General features: G+C 33.4%; 2 protein-coding genes across 3 annotated transcripts; one reads left to right on the plus strand and one right to left on the minus strand.

Moving 5' to 3' along the window:
* The first annotated feature begins 1697 nt into the window (after positions 1 to 1697).
* On the plus strand, positions 1698 to 9273 carry LOC110872166 (K(+) efflux antiporter 5). 2 transcript variants are annotated; one of them, XM_022120955.2, is made up of 17 exons: positions 1698 to 2195; positions 4992 to 5035; positions 5112 to 5179; positions 5297 to 5333; positions 5420 to 5481; positions 5563 to 5638; positions 6624 to 6770; positions 6861 to 6944; positions 7012 to 7080; positions 7157 to 7323; positions 7397 to 7493; positions 7570 to 7623; positions 8051 to 8146; positions 8221 to 8409; positions 8489 to 8566; positions 8646 to 8789; positions 8865 to 9273. In XM_022120955.2, exons 1-17 carry the CDS (start codon positions 1964 to 1966, stop codon positions 8931 to 8933), a joined length of 1713 nt encoding a protein of 570 aa, XP_021976647.1. In that variant the 5' UTR covers positions 1698 to 1963; the 3' UTR covers positions 8934 to 9273. The 2 variants fall into 2 exon arrangements, with proteins under 2 accessions (XP_021976647.1, XP_021976648.1); XM_022120956.2 differs by having other exon boundaries at positions 8868 to 9273.
* A 3304-nt stretch (positions 9274 to 12577) lies between these two features.
* Positions 12578 to 16151, minus strand: LOC110869610. The gene is made up of 5 exons (XM_022118851.1): positions 15650 to 16151; positions 14335 to 15258; positions 14159 to 14242; positions 13546 to 13782; positions 12578 to 13380 (listed from the first exon to the last, which is right to left on the minus strand). Exons 1-5 carry the CDS (start codon positions 16149 to 16151, stop codon positions 12578 to 12580), a joined length of 2550 nt encoding a protein of 849 aa, XP_021974543.1.
* Between the last annotated feature and the right edge of the window lie 6056 nt (positions 16152 to 22207).

Here is a 22207-nt window from a genome sequence, read left to right on the forward strand (position 1 = left end):
AAAATAAAGTATTAGATATAACATTTTAAAAAATCATAGCATAAATAAAATAAAATATAAACATTAGGAGATGAAAATAATATCTTTCACAGTTGATCTAACATGTAAAAAAATCCTTGTGAAAAGAGTTGAGTGGTTAAAACATTACTTTAAGAAAAGTTGAAGGTAAAAGTATTACAAATGGAAAAACGCAAGTAGAAGCAATGATCATAATTGGAATATGATACATGATAAAAGAATATGTACATTTTACAATATCTCCAGATTGGGTGATGAAACCTTCTACATAAGTTTCTGTTTTCGAAAACGTCCAACAAGACTTGCGTAATGAAGAAATTCACTTTTGGTTGAGACATGATTTAATTGAACTTGTAGGTTCTTTGGGTTTGGAATTTCCGGATTTGGACAAGAAGTAAGTTTTCTTTATGTATCTTTTTATTTTTATATGTTTTTTTAAGTTGTAACCTAAAATATGTCTATAAATATTGTTTTTATTTAAATAAAATTATTATTGTTAATTTATTATTTTAAAAATAATAAAAAAATCTATCACTATTAATGGGCACCCCCACTAAAATCCATCACTTGTGATGAAACCAAATTCGATTACGTGTCGGAACATGATTAAGAGTGATAAACGATGGAAAGTGGAGCACCCCAAGAGATGGATGGGATCATGGGAATGTATCACTTTCATGTATAATCATTTATTTAAAATCCTTCAATCTCTCGTCCTTGTTATTACAAGGTTGTAAAGCAAACAAACTAACAGCGACTACCTGGTTCATAAAGCAACCAAATTTGTTCATGATTTCACTACCATTAATCAAACTCACTTTTAACTTCATATCTCATTAATGATGTTTTAATATTTTCTATAAATAGTTTAACTATGCTATCTAAGATTATCCGTAGTGATCAATGCCCTTTAGGTGATATTTTCCCGTCACATTAGCATCATAGTTCATTATCATCAATTCAAAAAATGTGTAATGATTATTTTATTTTATTTTTGAACGGCAAATTTGGATCACTAACGGACCACTAGAGTATCATTATGCCACTAGCGAAACCATATGTTATATCCATCTCCACTAGGCAATAATGCCTATACACCAAAATGTGTAATGGTTAATGCCCCTTAATGTAATTTCATTCATTATTTTCCAAAAAAAAAAATTCTCTTCATTTGACATTATACTAGAAACGTCTCTCGCTTTTCCTACCCCTATAATGGCCATTACGCATGATTTAAATGAAGTTTTTTTATGAAAAAAATACTAATTAATAAAACAAGTTTTTTTTAAGAACGACCAACAAAGTTTGATCCAGTGACAAAAGGTCACCCACGCTCACGAATGGAGACGGCACTGATCACCCTACCCACCACCATTACAAAGAAAACTTACTGCCCGAAAGACCCATTGTGGTAAACCCCTGACTCAATCCAGAGCAAGTTTACTTCAGACGGGACTCAAACATCTAATGTTCACTTTGAAAGGTCATTGAGGCTGCCAACCTGCCAATGCTTCATAGGTAATAAACAAGTTTTTCTAAATTTTTTTTATAATAACAGAACCATAAGGTCATTGTCAATAAACAAGTTTTTCTAAAAAAATATATATTCTTTTTCTAATAACAGAACAATATTAAGCTGAGTCTTTTTTAAGTTCCAACTTTTTTAATATAATAATATTATATGATGATAGAACATGGGTCAGATTTGTAACGCAGAACAAACACTGGGCAATTTAGTCAATTCACTACATCCCGCCTGAATAAATCTTTATTCGCCGATTTTAATATCATCATCATCCCAACGAACCCCATTTGTTTTCGCCTTCAATTCACGTAAACGGTTACACTCTTCTTCTCGAATCCTTTTGACTTTATTCTCTCTGCAATTAGGGTTTCATTTCTCCCTTCACATGAATCTCGTCAATTTCCTCTGAATTCAGCTTCAATGGCGACAATTTGCGTCAAACAGGATCACCGATTTCTTCTTCTATACATTTTAATCATTCTTTCTTGTTGCGCAAGGATCTCGGTTTTTGCGAGATCTGATAAGGAAACTAGAGAACGATTTTACGGAAGTTTGGTGAACTCGTCGGCGCCGGAGTCCGGCGACGGTAGTATCGCGAAGATGTTCGATCGAGTTTTGGAGAAAGAGTTTTCGGAGAATGAGTCTACTGATGGTATATGAGTTTTGTTTGTTACTTGATCTGTGTTGTTTTTTGTGTTTTATGTTGTTGATTGGTGAGAATTTGAAGGTGTAAGTAGTTGATTTAGTTAATTTAGGTTGAATAACTTTGTTAGTGATGATATGGTTTAACTAGATTTGCTTTTGTGATTTGACATTTGAATTGGACCTATTGCTTTCTAAATGCATGAATGTGTAGATCTGGTTATACAGTTTTGAGATTTAGGTTGCTAGGACTCAAATGTTTGGGTACATATTGGGACAGTTAATGCCGAATCGGTTTATTTATGTGAGTGAAGTGAGTTGTTGCATGTTGCTTGATGGAAAGGTAGTTTGATAAAGCCAAAGTTAGGTACTGCAGCTGATCTTGAATCACTAACTATTTACTTATGTCGAAATTTGCCTCTGGTGATTCTTTTGGAAATTATCATGAATGACTGATGATGAAGTACTGGATATTAACCATTTGAATATTTGATGCTCCCTTTACATTTGCAGTAATGGAATGCTTGATAATTGATGTATGCATATAAGTCTTGAATGTACTTTGAAACAACTAGCGGTTTCTTTTAAGCAGTTGCCAACTGTGATTGATGAGTATCAGCATGAATTATTTGCCATAGGTTTTTAAATCCTGAGATTTGCCTTCTTGCACGTATTGGGCATTATCTGTTCCTAAACTCTTCATCATTAACATATGTGCTACATCTTACCTTTATACCACGAAAAAGAGAAGACATAGATTGAGAAAAAAATGAACATACTTATTGAGTTATTGTAGCTGTAATTTCTAGATGTTTCTTGCATTGCATATTTGCGTGATTCTATATACTAACTCTAGTAGTTATACCTCGTAACCTACCCATAGTTATTAAAGGCGCTAGGCGCACTCAAGGCGCATAGGCCTCGCCTGTGGCCTAGGCGCAAAGTGCAAAAAAAACGAGGGCCTGAGAAAAATAAAGCGCATAATGAAAAAATTTTAAAAATATATTATGTATTAGGAAAAGAATACTATTCTTCAAATAAAATAAACAAAGTCTATTATGTAACACTTTATATCATCTAATTAGTACCAAAATATTAGTGTATTAGTGTAGAAAAGTAATTTTCCTTGATTACTTGTCGGAATTTAGCCGGAAACTCTCCGGAATCTAGGAATCTTGCCGGAATGTGTGCCCGAACCATCACCTGGAGAGTTAAAGCGCAATTTCCTCGACTTAAAGTGCAACTGCCTCGCCTCGCCTGAAAAATGGGCCTAGGCGCAAGAGGCGATGGCTTTTAACAACTATGAACCTACCATAATCGAAAGTTTCGGTTATGGAAATTGTATAGCCTATCGGTTCGGTCATCGGCAGTGTTGTAAGAATCACTAGGCTCTAGTCGGGCAGTGCGGTACCGATTAGTTATTAGTCGGGATTAATCGGATTGAGATTTTATATATAAATTTTAGTTACATATACACAATTACACACACACATTTTTATTTGTAGTTTTTTAAACTAGACATGTCTAACCCCTCATTGACCCATTTTTTTTAAGTATTTGGAAGGGATTTATAAGGTTTGGTCAAAATTTGGCAGGCGTCTGGCTTGACCGCCTAGCCATTAATTGACCATTAATCGGTGAACCTCCAATTAGTGATTGATCGGCGACTAATCAGAGACTAGTCGGGATTTTTACAACCATGGTCATCGGTTAAATTACAAAATGAATTGCTCAACTGATTGACCGCTAAACTTCATTTTTAGGCTTGTCTTATTTGGGTCAGGTTTAATATAAGATTTGAGTTATCACAAAAATAACAGATTTCAATACATTTTATATATTTGGGCCTGAATTTTGGACATTACCATTAGTTAAAGATTTGCTAACATCAAAACCAAACATCTAAATGAAAGCATAACATAGCGCTGCTATGATAGCAGTTCGGTTATAACACAAACCATAAATGAAACCAAACCAGGAAATTCCGCTTTTCGAAAATGGTTAACCATTGGTTTGGTTGATTCTGTTTGGTTTTGCCAGTTAATCCGGTTACGGTCCAGTTATTCAATTTTGTATTAACTTGGGATGGGCGGATTTGATAGAGTTGCACCTCTCTGAGGACATGATTCAGGATAGGCGTTCGTGGAGACGTTGGATTAAGGTTAAAGACTTTTAGGATGACACATAGGTAGCCTAACTTTGGTTAAGGGTGGACTGGAATTCGCATGTGAGTGTCTTTTGGTAAATATGTGTTTATATGTGCTATTCTCTCACTCTTTTTGTTATTTGGTAGCTTCCTATCACTATAGTACCCGCCTATTTTCTTGTATGACGGCTATTTGCTTGTATGCTTTCTTTTTTTTTGAGCCGGGGGTCACCCTCCGCTGACCCTACCACTAGCATTGCTATTGGTGGGATATATTGGGTACGGCTGTTGTTTTATTTTCGTCTTGGTAAATTGTCCTTTTATCAAAGAGAAGACAAATACTTTTGTATTCACCTGCAATGGTTGCTTTCTTGCTTAGAAGTCGGGGACAGAGAAGTATATTTCACATCATTATTTTACTCTAGAAGGTAGCTGAGATGATTTTAAAACTTAAATACACAAAAGTATAAACGTCAAACTTGTACACTTGTTAAGAGTCCTTGTATTGGCACTTCTCACCCTTCTATAAAAATTGACTCTTACATTGTTTATTTGTTTATTGATGAGCTAATTGTTTTTAGTCCAAATGTTTTCTTTGGCACATTTGTTTTAAGTGTTTCGTTGGTATCTCATGCCAGTTATTCTTTTCTATAATGCTAGGTTCTGCACAAAGCAGTTTCAATAACAGTGTTGCTGATCAAGAAGTAAGAATTTTTTTTCCAAAAGAAGTGCAAAGATAGGTTCAACAGTTTTAAACTTGAAAAATCTAATTAATTGCAGGCTGTATTGGAGACTGTTGCTAAAATCACTCACGAAAAGACTAAGACAAACGACACTCAAGAGGCAACGTGAGCATCTTAGCGTTGTTACTGTGTTTATAAATATAGTACATAACTGAATTGTAGTTACATTTCATTTTTCACTCACTTATGAAATTCTTCTTTCCGTTTTGTTTCTCTCGACAGCGAAGATGAAGGCACGCAAACACTAATAGACAAACAGGTGACTGGCAGTAGAACATATTATTGATATCTTTTGCTTCACCTTCTACCTTTTGGCACCTGATTGTATGCTTTGCGCAATTGCAGGACAACGTGTTTGTGATATCAAACAAGAAATCTAAATATCCAATACTTCAAGTAGATGTAAGGTCAGATCATATATTCATTTTTTTTTTCAAGTTGTTATCATTCTTATACTAACAGAGGTTATTCGTGTTTACTGTCTACAGGCTGATTTCAGATTTGGTGGTAATCATTGTTTCTGCTGCGATTGGTGGAATCATCTGTTCCTGCCTTGGGCAACCGGTTTGTATATCTGGCTTTTAACTGTTACATGTTTGTAATTTATCTTTAGAGACCACAATGTTAGGTGTCAAATTTACTTATTAATGGGTTGATTTGGGTTATGTTCTCTCTAATGGGTCAAAGGCTCAAGTTAGCTTTTAAGGAAACAAGTCACAAGCAAAATAAATACAACGCTAGCTAAAAAGGAAACAAGTTGAAAGCCACCCAAAGTGTATCATTAATGCATAAATCCTGTTAAATAGTTTTTTTTTTTTTCCAAAATTTCATATTACTATAGAAATAATATAACTTTTGTAACAAAACCTGTTTTTTGCCAATCAACACTAGTTATTTGTAAGCAAGCAAAGTGTTTTGGGCAACAAAACCTGTTTTGACCGGTTACCCAAATCGATGACCCACCCATTTTCCTGGGGCTGCAAATGAATCAAACGTTCAGCAAAGAGTTCGTGAAGCGTTCGACGGGAAGTTTGTTTGTGTTTATTCGTTTAATAAATGAACTTTGTTCGTTTAGTTAAATGAACAAATATGAACAGAGGCCGCATTCGTTTATTTATGTTCGTGAACGTTCGGTAATGTGTTCGTTTGTGTTCAATAGTTTGTTAGTGCTTTTACTTTTTTATATTATTTTTAAATACATCAAAGTTTTGACAAATAAAATATATAATATCGGTGTATTATATATTTAATTCATGATCGTTTGTTTTCATTTGTGTTCATGAACATTCGTTTGCGTTCGTTACCTAAAATTACCAAACAAACGAACACGAACACATTCATTTTCTAAACAAACGAACACGAACAGAAAATCTCGTTAGGTAAGTGTTCATGAACATATACATTTCCTTAACAAACGAACACGAACAAAGCCTTGTTCATGTTTGTTCGGTTCGCTCGCATCCCTACGGCCACTTCTAATAATATTTTTTTGAGCTTCAAGTTGAAGTTGATTTTACCTTATTGGCTTGTTCCATGTGGCGTTTGGTAGGTTATTGTTGGATATCTTCTTGCGGGTTCCTTGGTCGGACCTGGTGGCTTGAAATACGTTAGTGAGATGGTACAGGTTGAGACGTTTGCGCAGTTTGGTGTGGTGTTCCTATTATTTGCTCTAGGACTCGAGTTTTCTATGCCAAAGGTTTAATCATTCGTTACTCCAATAAATAAAGGATTCTTTTTTATCTTGTAGTATGCATAGCTCTGATCATATTGTTTCTTTCTAATGCAGCTAAAAGCTGTGGGTCCTGTAGCTGTTCTTGGAGGTTTACTTCAAATTCTTATTCTTATGTTTTTGTGTGGAACAATGGCTATGGTAAACTTCATATTTGTGGTAAACTTTAACTTTTTTACTTTAGAGATCTAATTAATTGATGGAACAGTTATGTGGAGCAAAGCTGTCAGAGGGTGTTTTTGTTGGTTGTTTCTTGTCAATGTCATCAACAGCAGTGGTTCGTTTTCGTTACCTGATTAATACTTGCTAACTGTTTGAGAACAATTTCTAAGCTTTTCCTTTATATACTTCAGGTGGTGAAATTTTTGGTTGAGAAAAATAACAATAACGCTCTTCATGGTCAAGTCACTATTGGGACACTCATTTTTCAGGACTGTGCTGTTGGTCTACTATTTGCTTTGCTTCCAGTTCTTGGTGGCAACAGTGGGATTATACAGGGGATGGTCTCAATGGGAAGAGTGTAAGCCTTTCACTTGATTTTTTTTGGGTCAACCTAAAGATTACCCCTTTTGACTTGTATTCTGTCACCTCAGGCTGATGACTTTATCAACATATCTCTTTGGTGCATCACTTTTGACATGGTTATTCATTCCCCGGTTCCTCAAGCTAATGATGAAACTATCATCTCAAGTAGGTTACGCCGGTTTCACTTCATTATTCTGTTTTCCAGTTTCATTACTTGAATGTTTTCATAATTCCATATCAGACGAATGAACTCTACCAGCTAGCTGCCGTGGCCTTTTGCTTATTATCTGCTTGGGTAGGTATCTCTCCATCCTTTTACGAGTAAAATGCTATTTTCGTCCATGCCCAAAGGTTTGTTTTTCCGCATTTGGATCCAAAAGGCTTAAAATCTTGCCATTTTCATTTGGCTCGTTAACTCCATCCATTTTTCTCCTTTAAGTCTGAGGTATTTTCGTTTTTTTTGCTAACTTAAAGGGCAATTCGGTTATTTTCACTTTATGTAAAAAAGACTGAATTGCCCTTTAAGTTAACAAAAAAGACGCAGATACCCTTGACCTAATGGAGAAAAATGGATAGAGTTAACGAGCCAGACGGAAATTGCAAGATTTCAAACCTTTTGGAACCAGATGCGGAAAAACAAACTTTTGGACGAACCTCAGGGACGGAAATGGCATTTTACTTTATGAATCCCTAAAATTAGTTTTGTATTTTGAAATTTTCAGTGCAGCGACAAGTTGGGGCTAAGTCTGGAGCTGGGTTCTTTTGTGGCTGGTGTTATGATCTCTACTACAGATTTTGCACAGCATACTTTAGATCAGGTAATGATCTTAGTTCTTACATGCATGCTTATTGTTGCAGTAAATCTCAAAAAGTGGGGTAATAAATATTGTAGGTGGAGCCTATACGCAACTTATTTGCAGCTCTTTTTCTATCTAGCATAGGAATGCTGATACATGTACAGTTTTTGTGGACTCATGTGGATATACTACTAGCATCTGTTATTTTGGTTATAGTTGTTAAAACTACCGTCTCTGCCCTTGTTACCAAGGCCTTTGGATATGGCGTCAAGACTTCTTTTCTTGTAAGCCTCGATCTCAATTTCTCAATCAATTTAAATTTCCAAAAATATCTGATTATAATTTTAACTAATTTTTGTTTAGGTTGGAATTATGCTTGCTCAAATCGGAGAGTTTGCTTTTGTTCTCTTAAGCCGTGCCTCTAATCTTCATCTTGTTGAGGTTTGAAATAGTAAAATACATTTTGTTTTTATTTTCTTCTAGTCACAATTATTAATGATAACTCTTACTTGTCTTATAGGGAAAGATGTACCTTCTTTTGCTTGGAACAACGGCTCTCAGTCTGGTGACAACTCCTGTACTTTTCAGATTGATACCCGCTGTGATGCATTTAGGCGTATTGATGCATTGGTTTCCGGCAGAAACCGCCCAACAATCTCCTGAGGTCGCTCTCTCTCTCTCTCTCTCTCACACACACACACACGTGTTTGTGTTTTCTTATAGTTATATTTGTTTGCAGCAGGAGATGAGTTTGGTGAATGATTCAGCACATAGCAAAATGAGTGAACAACGAAACAGAGTGTTGTGAGGGTAACACATACATACCAAGTAAGTAGTATACTAAGTCAGCAGGTACATATAATAGATGAAAAGGAGGTTTGGGCTTTCTCTGTGTAATATGTGTGCGCCACTCGCATCACATGACGGACATCTACATAGATGCATGCTGAAAATACGCCAATTTTGATAGCCTCGATTTGGTTTAATGTATTCTGATGGTTTATAAATGAATGAATGATTGTATTAGTTGTCCTGTAACCAACTATATATTCTTTACGTAGCGGATGTAATCGACCCTTATTCGGCTTATTGTTGTTCCAGATCATTTTCAACTATATATGCTGATTGCTTTGACTTAGAACAGTGAATCTGAACTTGATTACATGGCTTTGGCTTATATTTGGCCGGTTGTTTTAGTTTACCCTACTTACGTGAAATATTTTATTTATTTACCGGTGTAATACATGGGTATATAACCTAGTAAGTTTATGTATTCTTTAAGAGTAAACTGCCATTTTGGTCCTTGTGGTTTGGTCAGTTTTGTCATTTTAGTCCAAATCTCAAACTTTTTACATCTGGGTCCCTGTGGTTTGCATTTTGTTGCCATTTTGGTCCAAAAGTGATATTTGACCAGAATCCCCAAATTGAAACCTCCTGTTTTGTCCTTACCCTCAAGGGTATTTTGGTCATTTTAAAATTATTATAACTAAATAAAAGCATTTTCATCTTTCCTCAGATTAAAACCTCATCTCTCTCTAAAGTCTCCCACCTCTCTCTCTCTTCTCTCTCTCTCTCTCAATATAAATCTAGTTCAGATGCTTGCTTCTCCACCACCATATCTGTATTTTTCTAAATCGAAATTAAGACTCCTGGTGCCAAATCGAAACCTAAGCTCGCCATTTGTGGATAACCACCTGTGGTGTCTTCATCGGTGATTGGTGGTGTTAGTATGTTTCGACGGTTTCGACGCCGACGAAGACCTAGAAGACGACTCTGGTTGAAATTACTCCACCGGAGGTCACTGATGAAGCGGAAGCTGTGGCTAATGTTGCTGATTCGGTGGTGGGTGGTCGTAGGTGGCAGAGGTTGGTTGGGTTTTAGGTGGTTGATTTTGGGATTTTCCGGTGGGGATGGGAGGATTGAGGTGGGAGAGATGGAAGTTGTGGCTAATGTTGTGGGGGTGGTGGTGCAAGAGGGGTGGTGGTGGTGGTCATCTGCATTTAGTGGAGATGGGGGTGGCGGACAGGTTGAGAGGTCTGTATTTGTTCAGGATATAAATGACGGCGGCAGGTGGTGGTGCTGGTGCGAGAGGGTGGTGGCAGGTGGGGGTGGGGGTGGTGGTGCGAGAGGGGTGTGGCAAGATGCAGTAGAGAAAGAGAAGAGAGAGTCAGAGGTGTGTTTTGATCTGGGTTTGATATGAGTTTTGCTTGTTTTGATCTGGGTTTTGCTTGTTTTGATCTGGGTTTTGCTTTTGATCTGGGTTTTGCTTGTATCTGGGTTTTGCTTGTATCTGGGTTTTGCTTTGATCTAGGTTTGTTTTGATCTTGGTTTGTTTCAAGAAACAAGATGCAGTAAGATCGGGTGGTGTTATAGAGAAAGAGAATAGAGAGAGTCAGATGTGTGTTTAGAGAGAGAGAGAGAGAGTGCAGAGAGTTTAGAGAGAGAGATGTGTTTTAAGGTTTTTTTATTTGTTATAATAACTCAGAAATGACCAATTTGCCCTGAACAAGAAGACAAAATAGGCAGCCTTAAACAGTCAAATAAGGGGTAATTTGAATTTTGGACTAAAATGACAACAAAAGTAAAACCACAAGGACCCATATGTAAAAAGTTTGAGATTTGGACTAAAATGACAAAACTGGCCAAACCACAGGGACCAAAATGGCAGTTTACTCATTCTTTAATTGTGATACATAAGGATTGATTGATGTATATCCTTTAACTATGTCACATAAGGACTTTATTTAGTAGGAGAGGTTCAAATGCAAAGTTAGTTTCGTCTAAAAACGATAGAAAGAATTGTGAGCTTTTGATTAAACAAATTTAATGGTTTAGATTGATTTGAAAGTTGTTGCCGACAATGCTAGTTTACGTAACTATTAACTAATCTTTTAACTGAATATGAATCGCACTAATTTCAATTTTGTTGTCTGATCCTTCTCGATTGAATGTTGGCTATTAAAAATAAAAAATTCATCCATTGAACTCGGGAGGCACAAGGTGTAAACTAGCACAAGGTTCTAAACTTGGGAAGCACAAGGTGTTTTTTTTTTTTTTAAGATATTACATCTATTATCTCTAAGCTTTACCCACTTTTTCTATATCTTTTTCTTAACTCAGTTTAAACTATTCCTCCTAGACTTTAATAAAGCAATTACTCTATATAGTTCGTAAACTTAATAAATATTTTTTTTCTTTGACGAGTATATTTTTATCTACATCTCGATGTCATTTTTATTGAGATCGTGTTATGAGTAGTATGTACAAGTAACTGAAACACAAACGTATATGTTATCGAACTAAGAAATATTATGTTTAGCTCAATTTAAACTACTTCTCTTAGACTTTAATAAAGGAGTAAATTACAAAATTCATCCTTTATGTATGTTACTTATTACAAAATGTATCTTTTGTCTTTACTAAGTACAATAAATATACCTAATGTTTGAAAAACTATTCAGGTTATGTCCTTTACCCTAAACCTAGATTATTTTCCCAGTTAAGTCAGGTCATGTGGGAAGCACGTGAGGGTCATTCTACCTTTAATATTTGTCCACTCTTATAAAAACCCTAAACCCCAATTTCACCAACCATTGTTCCCCCAATTGCTCAACACGTCCCTTAGGTTTCTTGATCGACGATTACAATGACGAACCAGAACGATGTCTCAATCGGAGACCTGGTACATACGAGAAGAGCTTGATCATGAACAATGATGCAGTTATACGGTAATGAATCCTAAATTTCTTCCTTTGTTCTATAAACTCATAATTTTCAACATTATGTTACTGATCAAGTTCGAAATTGTTGAATAATGAGATGGATTCCCTAATCTTTTCTCGTTAAGGATTCTCATGGTTATAGGTTAACACATCCTCCTGGTCGCACTTATGTAGGAGGTAAGATTAACTACGTGGACCTCATTGATATCGATTTGTTCTTTGTCCTTGAGGTGTCCTTAATTTTAACCAATTAGGTTATGCTGGGAATGAGCATATATTATACCACTAGGTTATAACCCGTGGTACCCACGGGTTGATTTATTTTTAGGATATTATTATTTGTAGGGATTCTTAAATAAAATTTAAGAGGATATACATACATTGATTCAATTCAATGTTAAACGTATATTATCATTGAAATATTTGTTCATAGATATTGAAAAAATTTGATAATATATCTTTGTAAAGTACATTTGTATTTTTTTAGTAACCTACAAATCATTGTATAATATTTACATCATTAAACCTTGCATTCTTTTGACTCCTAAAAGTGCAACATATAATTGTCCGTGTGTAAAATGAAGCGTTTTTAGAAAACAACCCAAAATTCGATATCGAATGTCACTTTGTTTGGTTTATAGTATTTGCGGATAAAATTCAAATATAATGTAAAAAAAAACTTCATAACTAAATATCTACTATATTAAAAAAAACTGAAATTAAAATTACATCACAAGTTACCAAATATCTCCTTGTAAACCACATTCGATGTCTGCTTCGAAGGTTTACCATCAGCATCAAATGCTAAAATTTTGACACCTTCTCTCGTCTTCACTCTCGATAAAGCAACGTACAACTGGCCATGACTAAAAACTGGATCCTTTAAATATAGCCCAACTCTGGATAAAGACTGCCCTTGACTTTTGTTAATCGTCATAGCAAAACATACTGATAACGGAAATTGCCTTCTTTGAAACTGAAAGGGTATCTTCTTGTCAGAAGGAATCATTGAAATCCTTGGAATATAAACTCTAGTGCCAATATTCCCGCCTGATATTACTTCAGCTTCAATAACTCGTTTACCGAGAAAGGTTATTTGAAGTCTAGTTCCATTACATAGACCCCTTTGTTGATCAATGTTTCGAAGAAGAATTACAGGAACACCAACTTTAAGAACCAACCTATGATTAGGTAAACCGGCTATTTTGAGAGCATTCAAATTATCAGCAGAATACAGATCTTGTTGGAAAGAATCAAGTACTTGCTCAGTTTGACAGATACTATCAGAGCTCAAATACTCTTTTTCTTCACCCGGAAATAACGAAAGTAAACGATCATTAATTTCATGAACAACTTCATTTTTTGGTGCTAAAATAGCTCTCTCAGAAAAGAATCCAGAATTTTTGTAATTTTCTAAAATCGAAGGATAAACAAAGTCGATTAAACTTTGTATTGGATCGTCCGAATCGGTGATTGCTAAGTCATCCGGTATCTCTATAAGTGCTTCACCATCATTTTCTGAACCAACGTTTCCTTCACCAATATCAAGTAGTCATCTTGCAAATTTCTCAATAGACTCAATGTTAAATGTTTGAGCTCCAACTGTCAACCTCATGTTTTTTGTTAATTTTAAAACCTTGCATTCTGACCATATATATGAAGAACTCAAAGAAGCATTGACAATTTGTTGTCTGGTACCATTAGGAATGACCGGGAGGATCTGTCTAAAGTCCCCACCAAAAACAATAACTTTACCCCCAAATGGTAGTTCAGAATGGTGACCCATAGAAGACGATAAAACGTCTTTCATTGTTCGATCTAGTGCCTCAAAAGCATGCTTGTGGACCATAGGGGCTTCGTCCCATATAATCAACTTTGCCTCTTTTAGTAGGTCAGCAACATCATCGTTTGGCTTAATGTGGCACATGGAGTCTTCTGTCAAGTTAATGGGGATTTTAAACCTAGAATGTGTTGTCCTTCCTTTAGATAGTAATAACGAAGCAATACCACTCGAAGCAACATTCAAAACAATCTACCCTTTAGATCTAATTGCAGAAGCCAATGTCTTCCACAAAAAAGTCTTCCCAGTTCCACCATAACCATATACAAAAAACAACCCTCCAGTTTGGCTATCGAGTGCATGCATAATTTCATTAAAAAACGTTCGACTGCTCTTCAGTTAGACATTCTTTCATTCGACAAAACTCAGTTTGCAACTCATTTGTGTCTTGGGATAATTCATCGTTGATTAGACGGTTGGTAACTTGACGTAAAGAGTGATGATCAGGATAAGGCATTGTTGTAAACTTACTTAGCGATGAACCATTGGAAATTAAATAATTCTCAATTTCGAACAAAATCTGATTCTTCAGTTGATCTTCAGGAAGCGTTAGATCTACAAAAAGTACAAAAAATTGGGAAAAATTAGAAAAAAATATATATAATAATGTAAAACATATAAGTGACAAAATAAAATAACTCATTTACCAGGGATACGTGTCTCTTTTCGACGTCTGTACAAAATACCGTCTCCTAATAAATGCCAAGTTTTATCCCAAACAAATTCAGGTCTTGATATAGTATTTGTTAAAAGCATTGTGGCAAATAATGCTCTTAAATACCGACAATGACCATCAAAACTTGCTTCTTTAATTGCTTCGACATATTCGTTGTCATCATCTAGAATACCCATTGCATAGCATGCGTCTTTAAAAGTGGGGAATAACTCTCCATTAACTGTTCGAATATCTTCGAATGATTTTGGACCTCTGACTTTGTTTAGGAGAATCCTTAAATAATAAGGTTCACCAGAAGCAACTGAAACGGAATGAATTCTACCAACAGTTTTATACCTTTTTCGTATTTGCCAACATCTATCTTTTACATTCCAAACAAACTTTGATGGGAACTCGACATAAGTCAATTTACATGCTTCCTCATCACGTTGATTTAATTCAAACCATTTCAAGAACATCGAAGAAGCAACAGATGGTTTGCTCAAGACATCTTCAATATCATCATCTGCCCCATATACAACATTATGCTGACCAGGTAAATGAAAAGGAAGCCTCATTACAGCAGGAAATCTATAATGCACTTCATTTGTGAAAATTCTCCAAGAAGCTTCACAAGCAGATATGTATCTACAATCGTAGTATTCTTTTATTTCATCTTTTTGTTTCTGAGTGCTAGAACCATCTCCTTCGCAAAACACAACGGCAGTAGCCCAGTCAGGACCTTTGTTAATGTACTTGAAAAGATACTTTATGGAGCCTGCTTGGTTACACCATTCAACATTAATGTGAGCTTGGTATCGTCTTAATAGACTTTTGTTATACGGTACAACACTTCGGTTGTCAAGTTGAACACCTTTCTTTATAACAGTATGGCCACAATCTCTTCTTCGATAAACTGGAAAACCACTTGAGTCAATAATAGTTTGAGCAGAAAACTTTTTTGGAAATCGTTTAGAACATCTCTTGTCAACCATGCAAGGACAACTCAAGTTAGCATTCCCACAAGGACCATGAATCATATACTCCGAAACAAGTGAGTATAATTGAGGATCTTCAGATTTGTTTGGAATTTCAGCTGAAATAAAAGGATCTATGTGATCTACGATGGGATTTTTTGATCGACTTTCATGAATAAACAAATGTGTGCATGAGGTAGGCCACGTTTTTGAAATTCAACTGTATAAACAACTGCATAAGTTGAAAAGTTTATGTGTTAGTAATTACACATATCAAATTTGTGTGCACTTAATAAGATGTGATAAAATAACAAAACATAAAATACATACCTGCATTCATTTCACCAAAAAATTGATTATCCTTTAGATCTTTAATCATTGAATCCAACTTCATCTTGAACAATTGACATAATATATCTGGCCTGTCTTCTGGTTTAATTGAAGTATCTTTAAGAAATCTTGAAATTTCTGGCCATTTAGGATTGCATGTAATGGTTATGAAAAAATCTGGGTATCCAAACCATTTACATAAAGCCATAGCATCAAGGTAGTTTTGTTGCATGAACCGAGCCCCTCCAGTAAAGGAAGAAGGTAGAATGACCTTTTGACCGGTGTTCGATAAATTTTCTTGACCTGTGTGCTTATACTTTTGTAAATTTTCAAATGTCTCAGATCGTAGATTCTTCTGCTTACCACGTATGAAATTTGGCCTTTCGCTTTCAATCATAGTGTAAGCGTCAACCAAAAATTGTTGCAACAGTCTTCTTCCGTTTAAAACCAAAGAATAACCACTAATGCGATCCTGTATTTGATATGCAAAGAATTCCCGCATTGTGCATTTTGGTCGTATTTTTTTTTTTTGGTTGTTACACCATCCCTATGAGGAATATCGATTCTATATCCATCATCACCAAACGGGAAAAAATAGGATATTGAAGAGCAAGGTAGGATGGATGTAACTCACTAATACGTTTAAGCATACCAGATTCAGTTTCAACAACAATGTCACGACGATCAACAGAAGCATCTAAATCGTCGACAATCAAAGCAGCTACTTCAGTCGAGGATGGTAGATTATAAGTTCTACCATCTTTGTCTCTGTTGTAAATAAGACGGAGCTTAAGGTTTGCTTCAGGGTTTTGTTGAAAATGGTTTCGTACCATTCTGTAAGATTTAACCAACTCATTATGGGAATCTAAAAAATCTTTAAGGTATTCAATTATTTCGACGTCCAACTCCTGTTCATGTGAAGTTACATGTTTCCTGTTATCAAAGTCATAAAAAAACAACTAACTATATTTAGATAAATGTAATAACCTAAAAAAAAATAAAGGCAATATAAAGAATTCACTTACCCTAACACACTTTGTCTGTTATATACCTCGTTCTCAGTATCATATATGTATAATTGAGAAAACTTAGCTTGCTTGCCATTAGCTGGTCTAAGACTACCTAAGCTATGAAAATTTTGACCACTAATTCGGTATATGAATGGAGCATTTCCCTTGTTTATTTTGGAATCAACCTTTCCACCCATTGATGTAAAAGAGAACATACAATTATAGCGTCGGATATTCTTTAAGAAGAACTTGCTTTTATGATCGGACATGTGGAACAAATTTTGATACGACGGATTAGCCCCCTTTAAATCTGGTAGCTCAACTTTCCCATATCCACAACATAAACCATAACATAACTTGCCCATTGTCAATCGACCTTTACCACCTTCGGAAGTCCATAACTTGGCATGACAAATCTCACATATAACAACTTGATCACCATGATCTATGTACTCTGTATAAATTTAAATATATATTAATAAAAATAATAAGTATTTGTAATTTAAAGTGTGTATTAAATAATACAAAAAGTATACCACATGAAATTCCTTTATAAGGATCTGGAACAAAAATTTCAGCATCGCCAGGATCACCCGATTCCAAACTTTGCATAACTACTGGGGATAAATCACGTGCCTTGTGCTTCAGTTTGCGCTTACCGGCTGATAACTTACTAATTGATGTTCTGTTAGATGTTGTAGTCGAATTCGTATATGTCACGATATTTGAGTTAAACGTATATACACCAGGGGTACACAAGGATACATCGTTGTTATGCAAATTATCATTACCTGAATAATATATTAAAAAGGATATTAAAAAGGATATCCTAATTACTAACTGGTAAAATCCAAAACAAATAATTAAAAATTTATAATATAAAGTATTATTATTACGTATACAAAATAATATAAAGTATTAAAAAGTCTCACGTACATAAGGTTGTATCAAGTAAAGAAGGCATACCATTCATACTTCCATGTAACAGGATTGTCATATTTATATTATGTGTAACATTAGAGACTTGAGATACGTTTTCTTTCCCACGTATGCCGACTTCAACGTCTGTAGTAGAAGTTTTTTTCTTTCCCTTCTTTTTATCATTTATTGCTTTTCGGATACTTCGTCTTTCTCCGGTATCAATAACTTAATAATCAATAACAAATAGATAAATAAATAAATTACTACTCATTTAAAAAAGGAAGTTAACATATAAAATACATTTTCATTATAATAAATAGAATTTCATACCAGTAGAAATGGCTGAGAGAGGAATTCTATCAAAATCACCTATATCTATAAATGGATTATTAAAAATACCCATAAGTATTAGTGGTTTAAAAATTTTCTTTAAACTTACTATTAATATATGAAGACAGCGTAGCATCTACACTTCTCTGAAAAGGGATTGTTATATCTAACTGATTTGTAACATTAGATACTTGAGATGAGTTTTCTTTATCACGTAACGTCACACCAACATTTGAAGAAGAAGTTCTATTCTTCGTCCTCTTACTCTCAAGTATTCTTTTTCGGATTCTTCGCCTTTCACCGGTATCAATAACTTAAAATTAAACAAACCACATAAATAAAAGTATTAGTAGTATCATAATAAAAAAAATATACAAACTACCTTATCTGTTATATTATAAAACGAATCCCTTACCATTAGAAATGTTTGACAGAGGAGTTCTATCCAAAACACCTATATGTATATATGGATTATTAAAAATAAACACACAGTATAGTAGTTTTAAAAATTAAATGATTTTAATAATAGACACTTACTGTTAACATCAAACTGTTTAGATTTACCAGATGATGATGTTGATGAACGAAAATTAGAGGTTCTCTTTGACATCTTGTATTAATAACAATATCTGCAACGGTTTAACAAAATACCATATAAAACAAATAATGAAGTATAAACTTTGATAATCTAGAAAATGGATATTAATTATACCTTTATTTCTGAAAATGGATATCAAACAAAACAATCGATACATCGATACATAGATAATAAACAATTACCTTGAATTTGTTATTGAAGTCTTGTGATAGATTGACAATATTATGGTTGACAGTGAAGACTTTTTTACATGCGAAGTGAAAATTGATCTCAAGTAATGTGTATCCTACACATATATAGGGTTGAAAACATAATTGATTAAGTAAATGTTGTGTCAATATGGAATGTATTTAAGTAATTTGTTAGGCAGACTAAACTTACCATAATATTTAATCCTAAACAATGGAAAAATAATAATTACTCATTTGAAAGAGTAAATATCGAATAGGTTAACAATAAGTTTCAAAATTATTGATAAATATGTTTGGAAATTTTAATAAATCTTTAATCCCTTAATTAGTATACAAAAAATTTTCAACGAAATTGACAATTTGATTAAGTTGAGCATAATGATTTTCCATGAATAAGAAAACTACCTTGTAGACATTTAACAATTTTTCAAAAATCTGTATAACAATTTTTTAAAATATTAATGTTAATAATCTTGATTTCGTCATTTAATGAAATGTTTATTACCATTAATTAAAAAAAACGGCAATTTACTTCTAATTTACTCGCCAATTTACTCGGTAATCATTGTGGACATAATTAAAGCATGGATGTTAATTCAATGATAATACATTACTTTTTCATTGATCACATTCAATGGTACTTAAATTTGGCAGTGATTGAGCCTAAACTTTAAATTCGGAAGTTACGAAAAAATCAATATTATAAACTTCGATTTTACTCATCTGAATATGGAAATAAAATTCAATTATCATTAAACATTTTCATTACTCAGTATAAGACAATGCTGGAACAATATAATGAAAACAAAGTAACACAAAATCCAATAATTTGTCTGTTAACTAATAACAATATTAGAAAATAATACGTCAAAAAACACTAATAGGAATTCTTGAAAAAACAAAAATGCAATAAATCTCATAACTAAAACTGGAAGACAGTGGACATGGTAATCTCAACCGATGGTCTTGCGCTTTGTTGAAACAGAGTGTTCAATCGGATGAATGTCATAAACTTCATTAACACCTCGTTTACCATTGACATATTTCTGATCCTGCAAAACATAATACAAAAAAAATTATCAGTTATATGAAATATTCACGGAACTTCAATTTTAAACATGAATTCAAAACCTGAAGAGAAACAAAGTTGTTCTTAATCTCAACAATAAGGTTTGCATCATCGCTTATATGGGTAATTCCATAAACCTCGTCATAATGAACCAAATTGTACTCGGTGACTTCTATCTTGAAAGCGAAAACTTTCCCAACAATTAACTTTATGTCTTCTGGAAGCTTAATAATATCGTCAGACTGAAAGTATTGTAAAATTTTGGTTTAATTATTTAATATTATCAAATGTTATAACAAACATAATCAGGTGTTTTATATGAAATAAATTTAAAACCAACCATTAAAAAGCTGAACAGCCTGGTCGTGAAACAATATCAGCTCAACATCATCAGAGTCATCAGAAACTTCAAGATTAATTTTGAACTTGGGAACAGGTTGAACTGTATTCTCAGAACATTGGTAATTGGAGCAGTAATAAACATCGAATTGTTTGAAATCATCAAAACAATCAGGTGCAAACAGTTCCTCGACCTCCAAAGTGGCTTCATGTGAACAGGTAGGGCATGTCATATGGTACCAACATTTGTTAATACTAATAACAGTACCAACAATAACAACACTTTTTGGCTGGATATATGTAAAACACGATATCAGTTGTTAAGTATAAACATCAAAAATTTAGTTCTTTATACACATATACGTATACCTTTGATATTTCCCAAACGGCACCAACATTAGTGATGGTTGTATCTTTAAGAAATAAATCATATGAGATATCTCCGTTTGCAGACATGATAACTGCAAAGATTTGAAGACATGAATTATACGTATAAATATATGGTTAACAATTATTTATAAGAGCTATATCACATATGTTCAAGAAAGACATATACGATATAAATATATGAATAAATACCTTGATGAAGAAACCCACAAGAAAACAAAGCAATTTCGAATGAAGATGAAGACAAATAAAAACCGTATTTATAGAAGAAGATGTTAACATTTTGGTAAACAATTAAAATATAGAATAAGATTTATAAAATCTTGAACGTTTTATTAAATGGTTAATGAAGGAAAGGATTTGGGAGTTAATAAAGAATATTTTTTATACAATCATACATTTAATTTTTAGCAGTCAATTTTGCTTGGTCAAAACCTATGTTAATTCGAATTTAAAGTTTTATAATAGTTGACTATTAAATTAACATCCAAACTATTTTTATAATCATGCCATATAAAACATATCATTTTAATTACGTACCTTAAATAATTTACTTGCAATAAAAACTCCCAATTAACATGTAATCAACACTAAATTAGGAATTTTTTTTTAAATTTGAAATACAAATTATTGCAATAAAACAAATGTTAGTTCGAATAGAAATATCTTATAATAATTGACCATTAATTTAACATCCAAAATATTTTTTTAATCATGCCATATAAAACATGTCATTTTAATTACGTACTTTAAATAATTTAATTGCAATAAAACAGACCAATAAAGCTGTAATCACACTAAATTATGATATTTTTTATATTTGAAATATAAAATATTTAACAGAAGATTTCTGCTATAATAAATAAAGTTTCATATTGTATATTGTAAAATTTGTAATCAAATGTAATTGCTTTAAAACAAATATAGGATGGTTTAACAAAAAGATTATTTATACGTAAATCACTAAAAAAAATTAACGAACATAAATTATATACAGTTAAAATAGTAAATAGAATGTTATTAATAACATTAGAAAAAAAAATTAAAATCTGGTGGAATATAATTACAGACATAAGAGCATTCACATCCAAATAACTAAATTGTAAGTGTGAATGTTCTATTATGCAAATACAAAACTAATATTTATAATTATACACATAATACATATATAAGACGATTAGTAATAAAAATTCAAACACGTCTATAATACAATATACAACCGGGCTTAAAGTATTCTAAATTGCAATGTTAGTAAACAAAATAATATAACCAAACACAAAATTGATAAAAACGACACATAAATTCAAAATGTAATAACAACATCAAATAAATGTCATTAATAGATATCTTTACTTAAAGAAAATTTCATAAATTCATATTGTCTCAAAATTATTCAGAAGAACATTAAAAAACTCCCATAATCACATGAACATAAAAAAAAACCAGTTGTCTTAACTTCAACACCATCAAACCATAAATCTAACGACACCGACTACTTCTCGATTTTTGGAATCAACATATTACCACCTTCAGAATATGGGCATTCATCTTTCCCATCATTAACACGACGTTTTGTTGATGAAGATCCAAGTGTATCATCAGCATCATAAACATCGTGAAGATTATGTTTCACATCACCAGAAGATGTTGTCTTTGGATCATTCTCCAAACCTTTGGACAAAGGTGTTTCGTTATCACTAGTGAACGAAACCT

Source organism: Helianthus annuus, chromosome 13 (assembly GCF_002127325.2).
Source record: "Helianthus annuus cultivar XRQ/B chromosome 13, HanXRQr2.0-SUNRISE, whole genome shotgun sequence".
Lineage (NCBI taxonomy): Eukaryota > Viridiplantae > Streptophyta > Magnoliopsida > Asterales > Asteraceae > Helianthus > Helianthus annuus.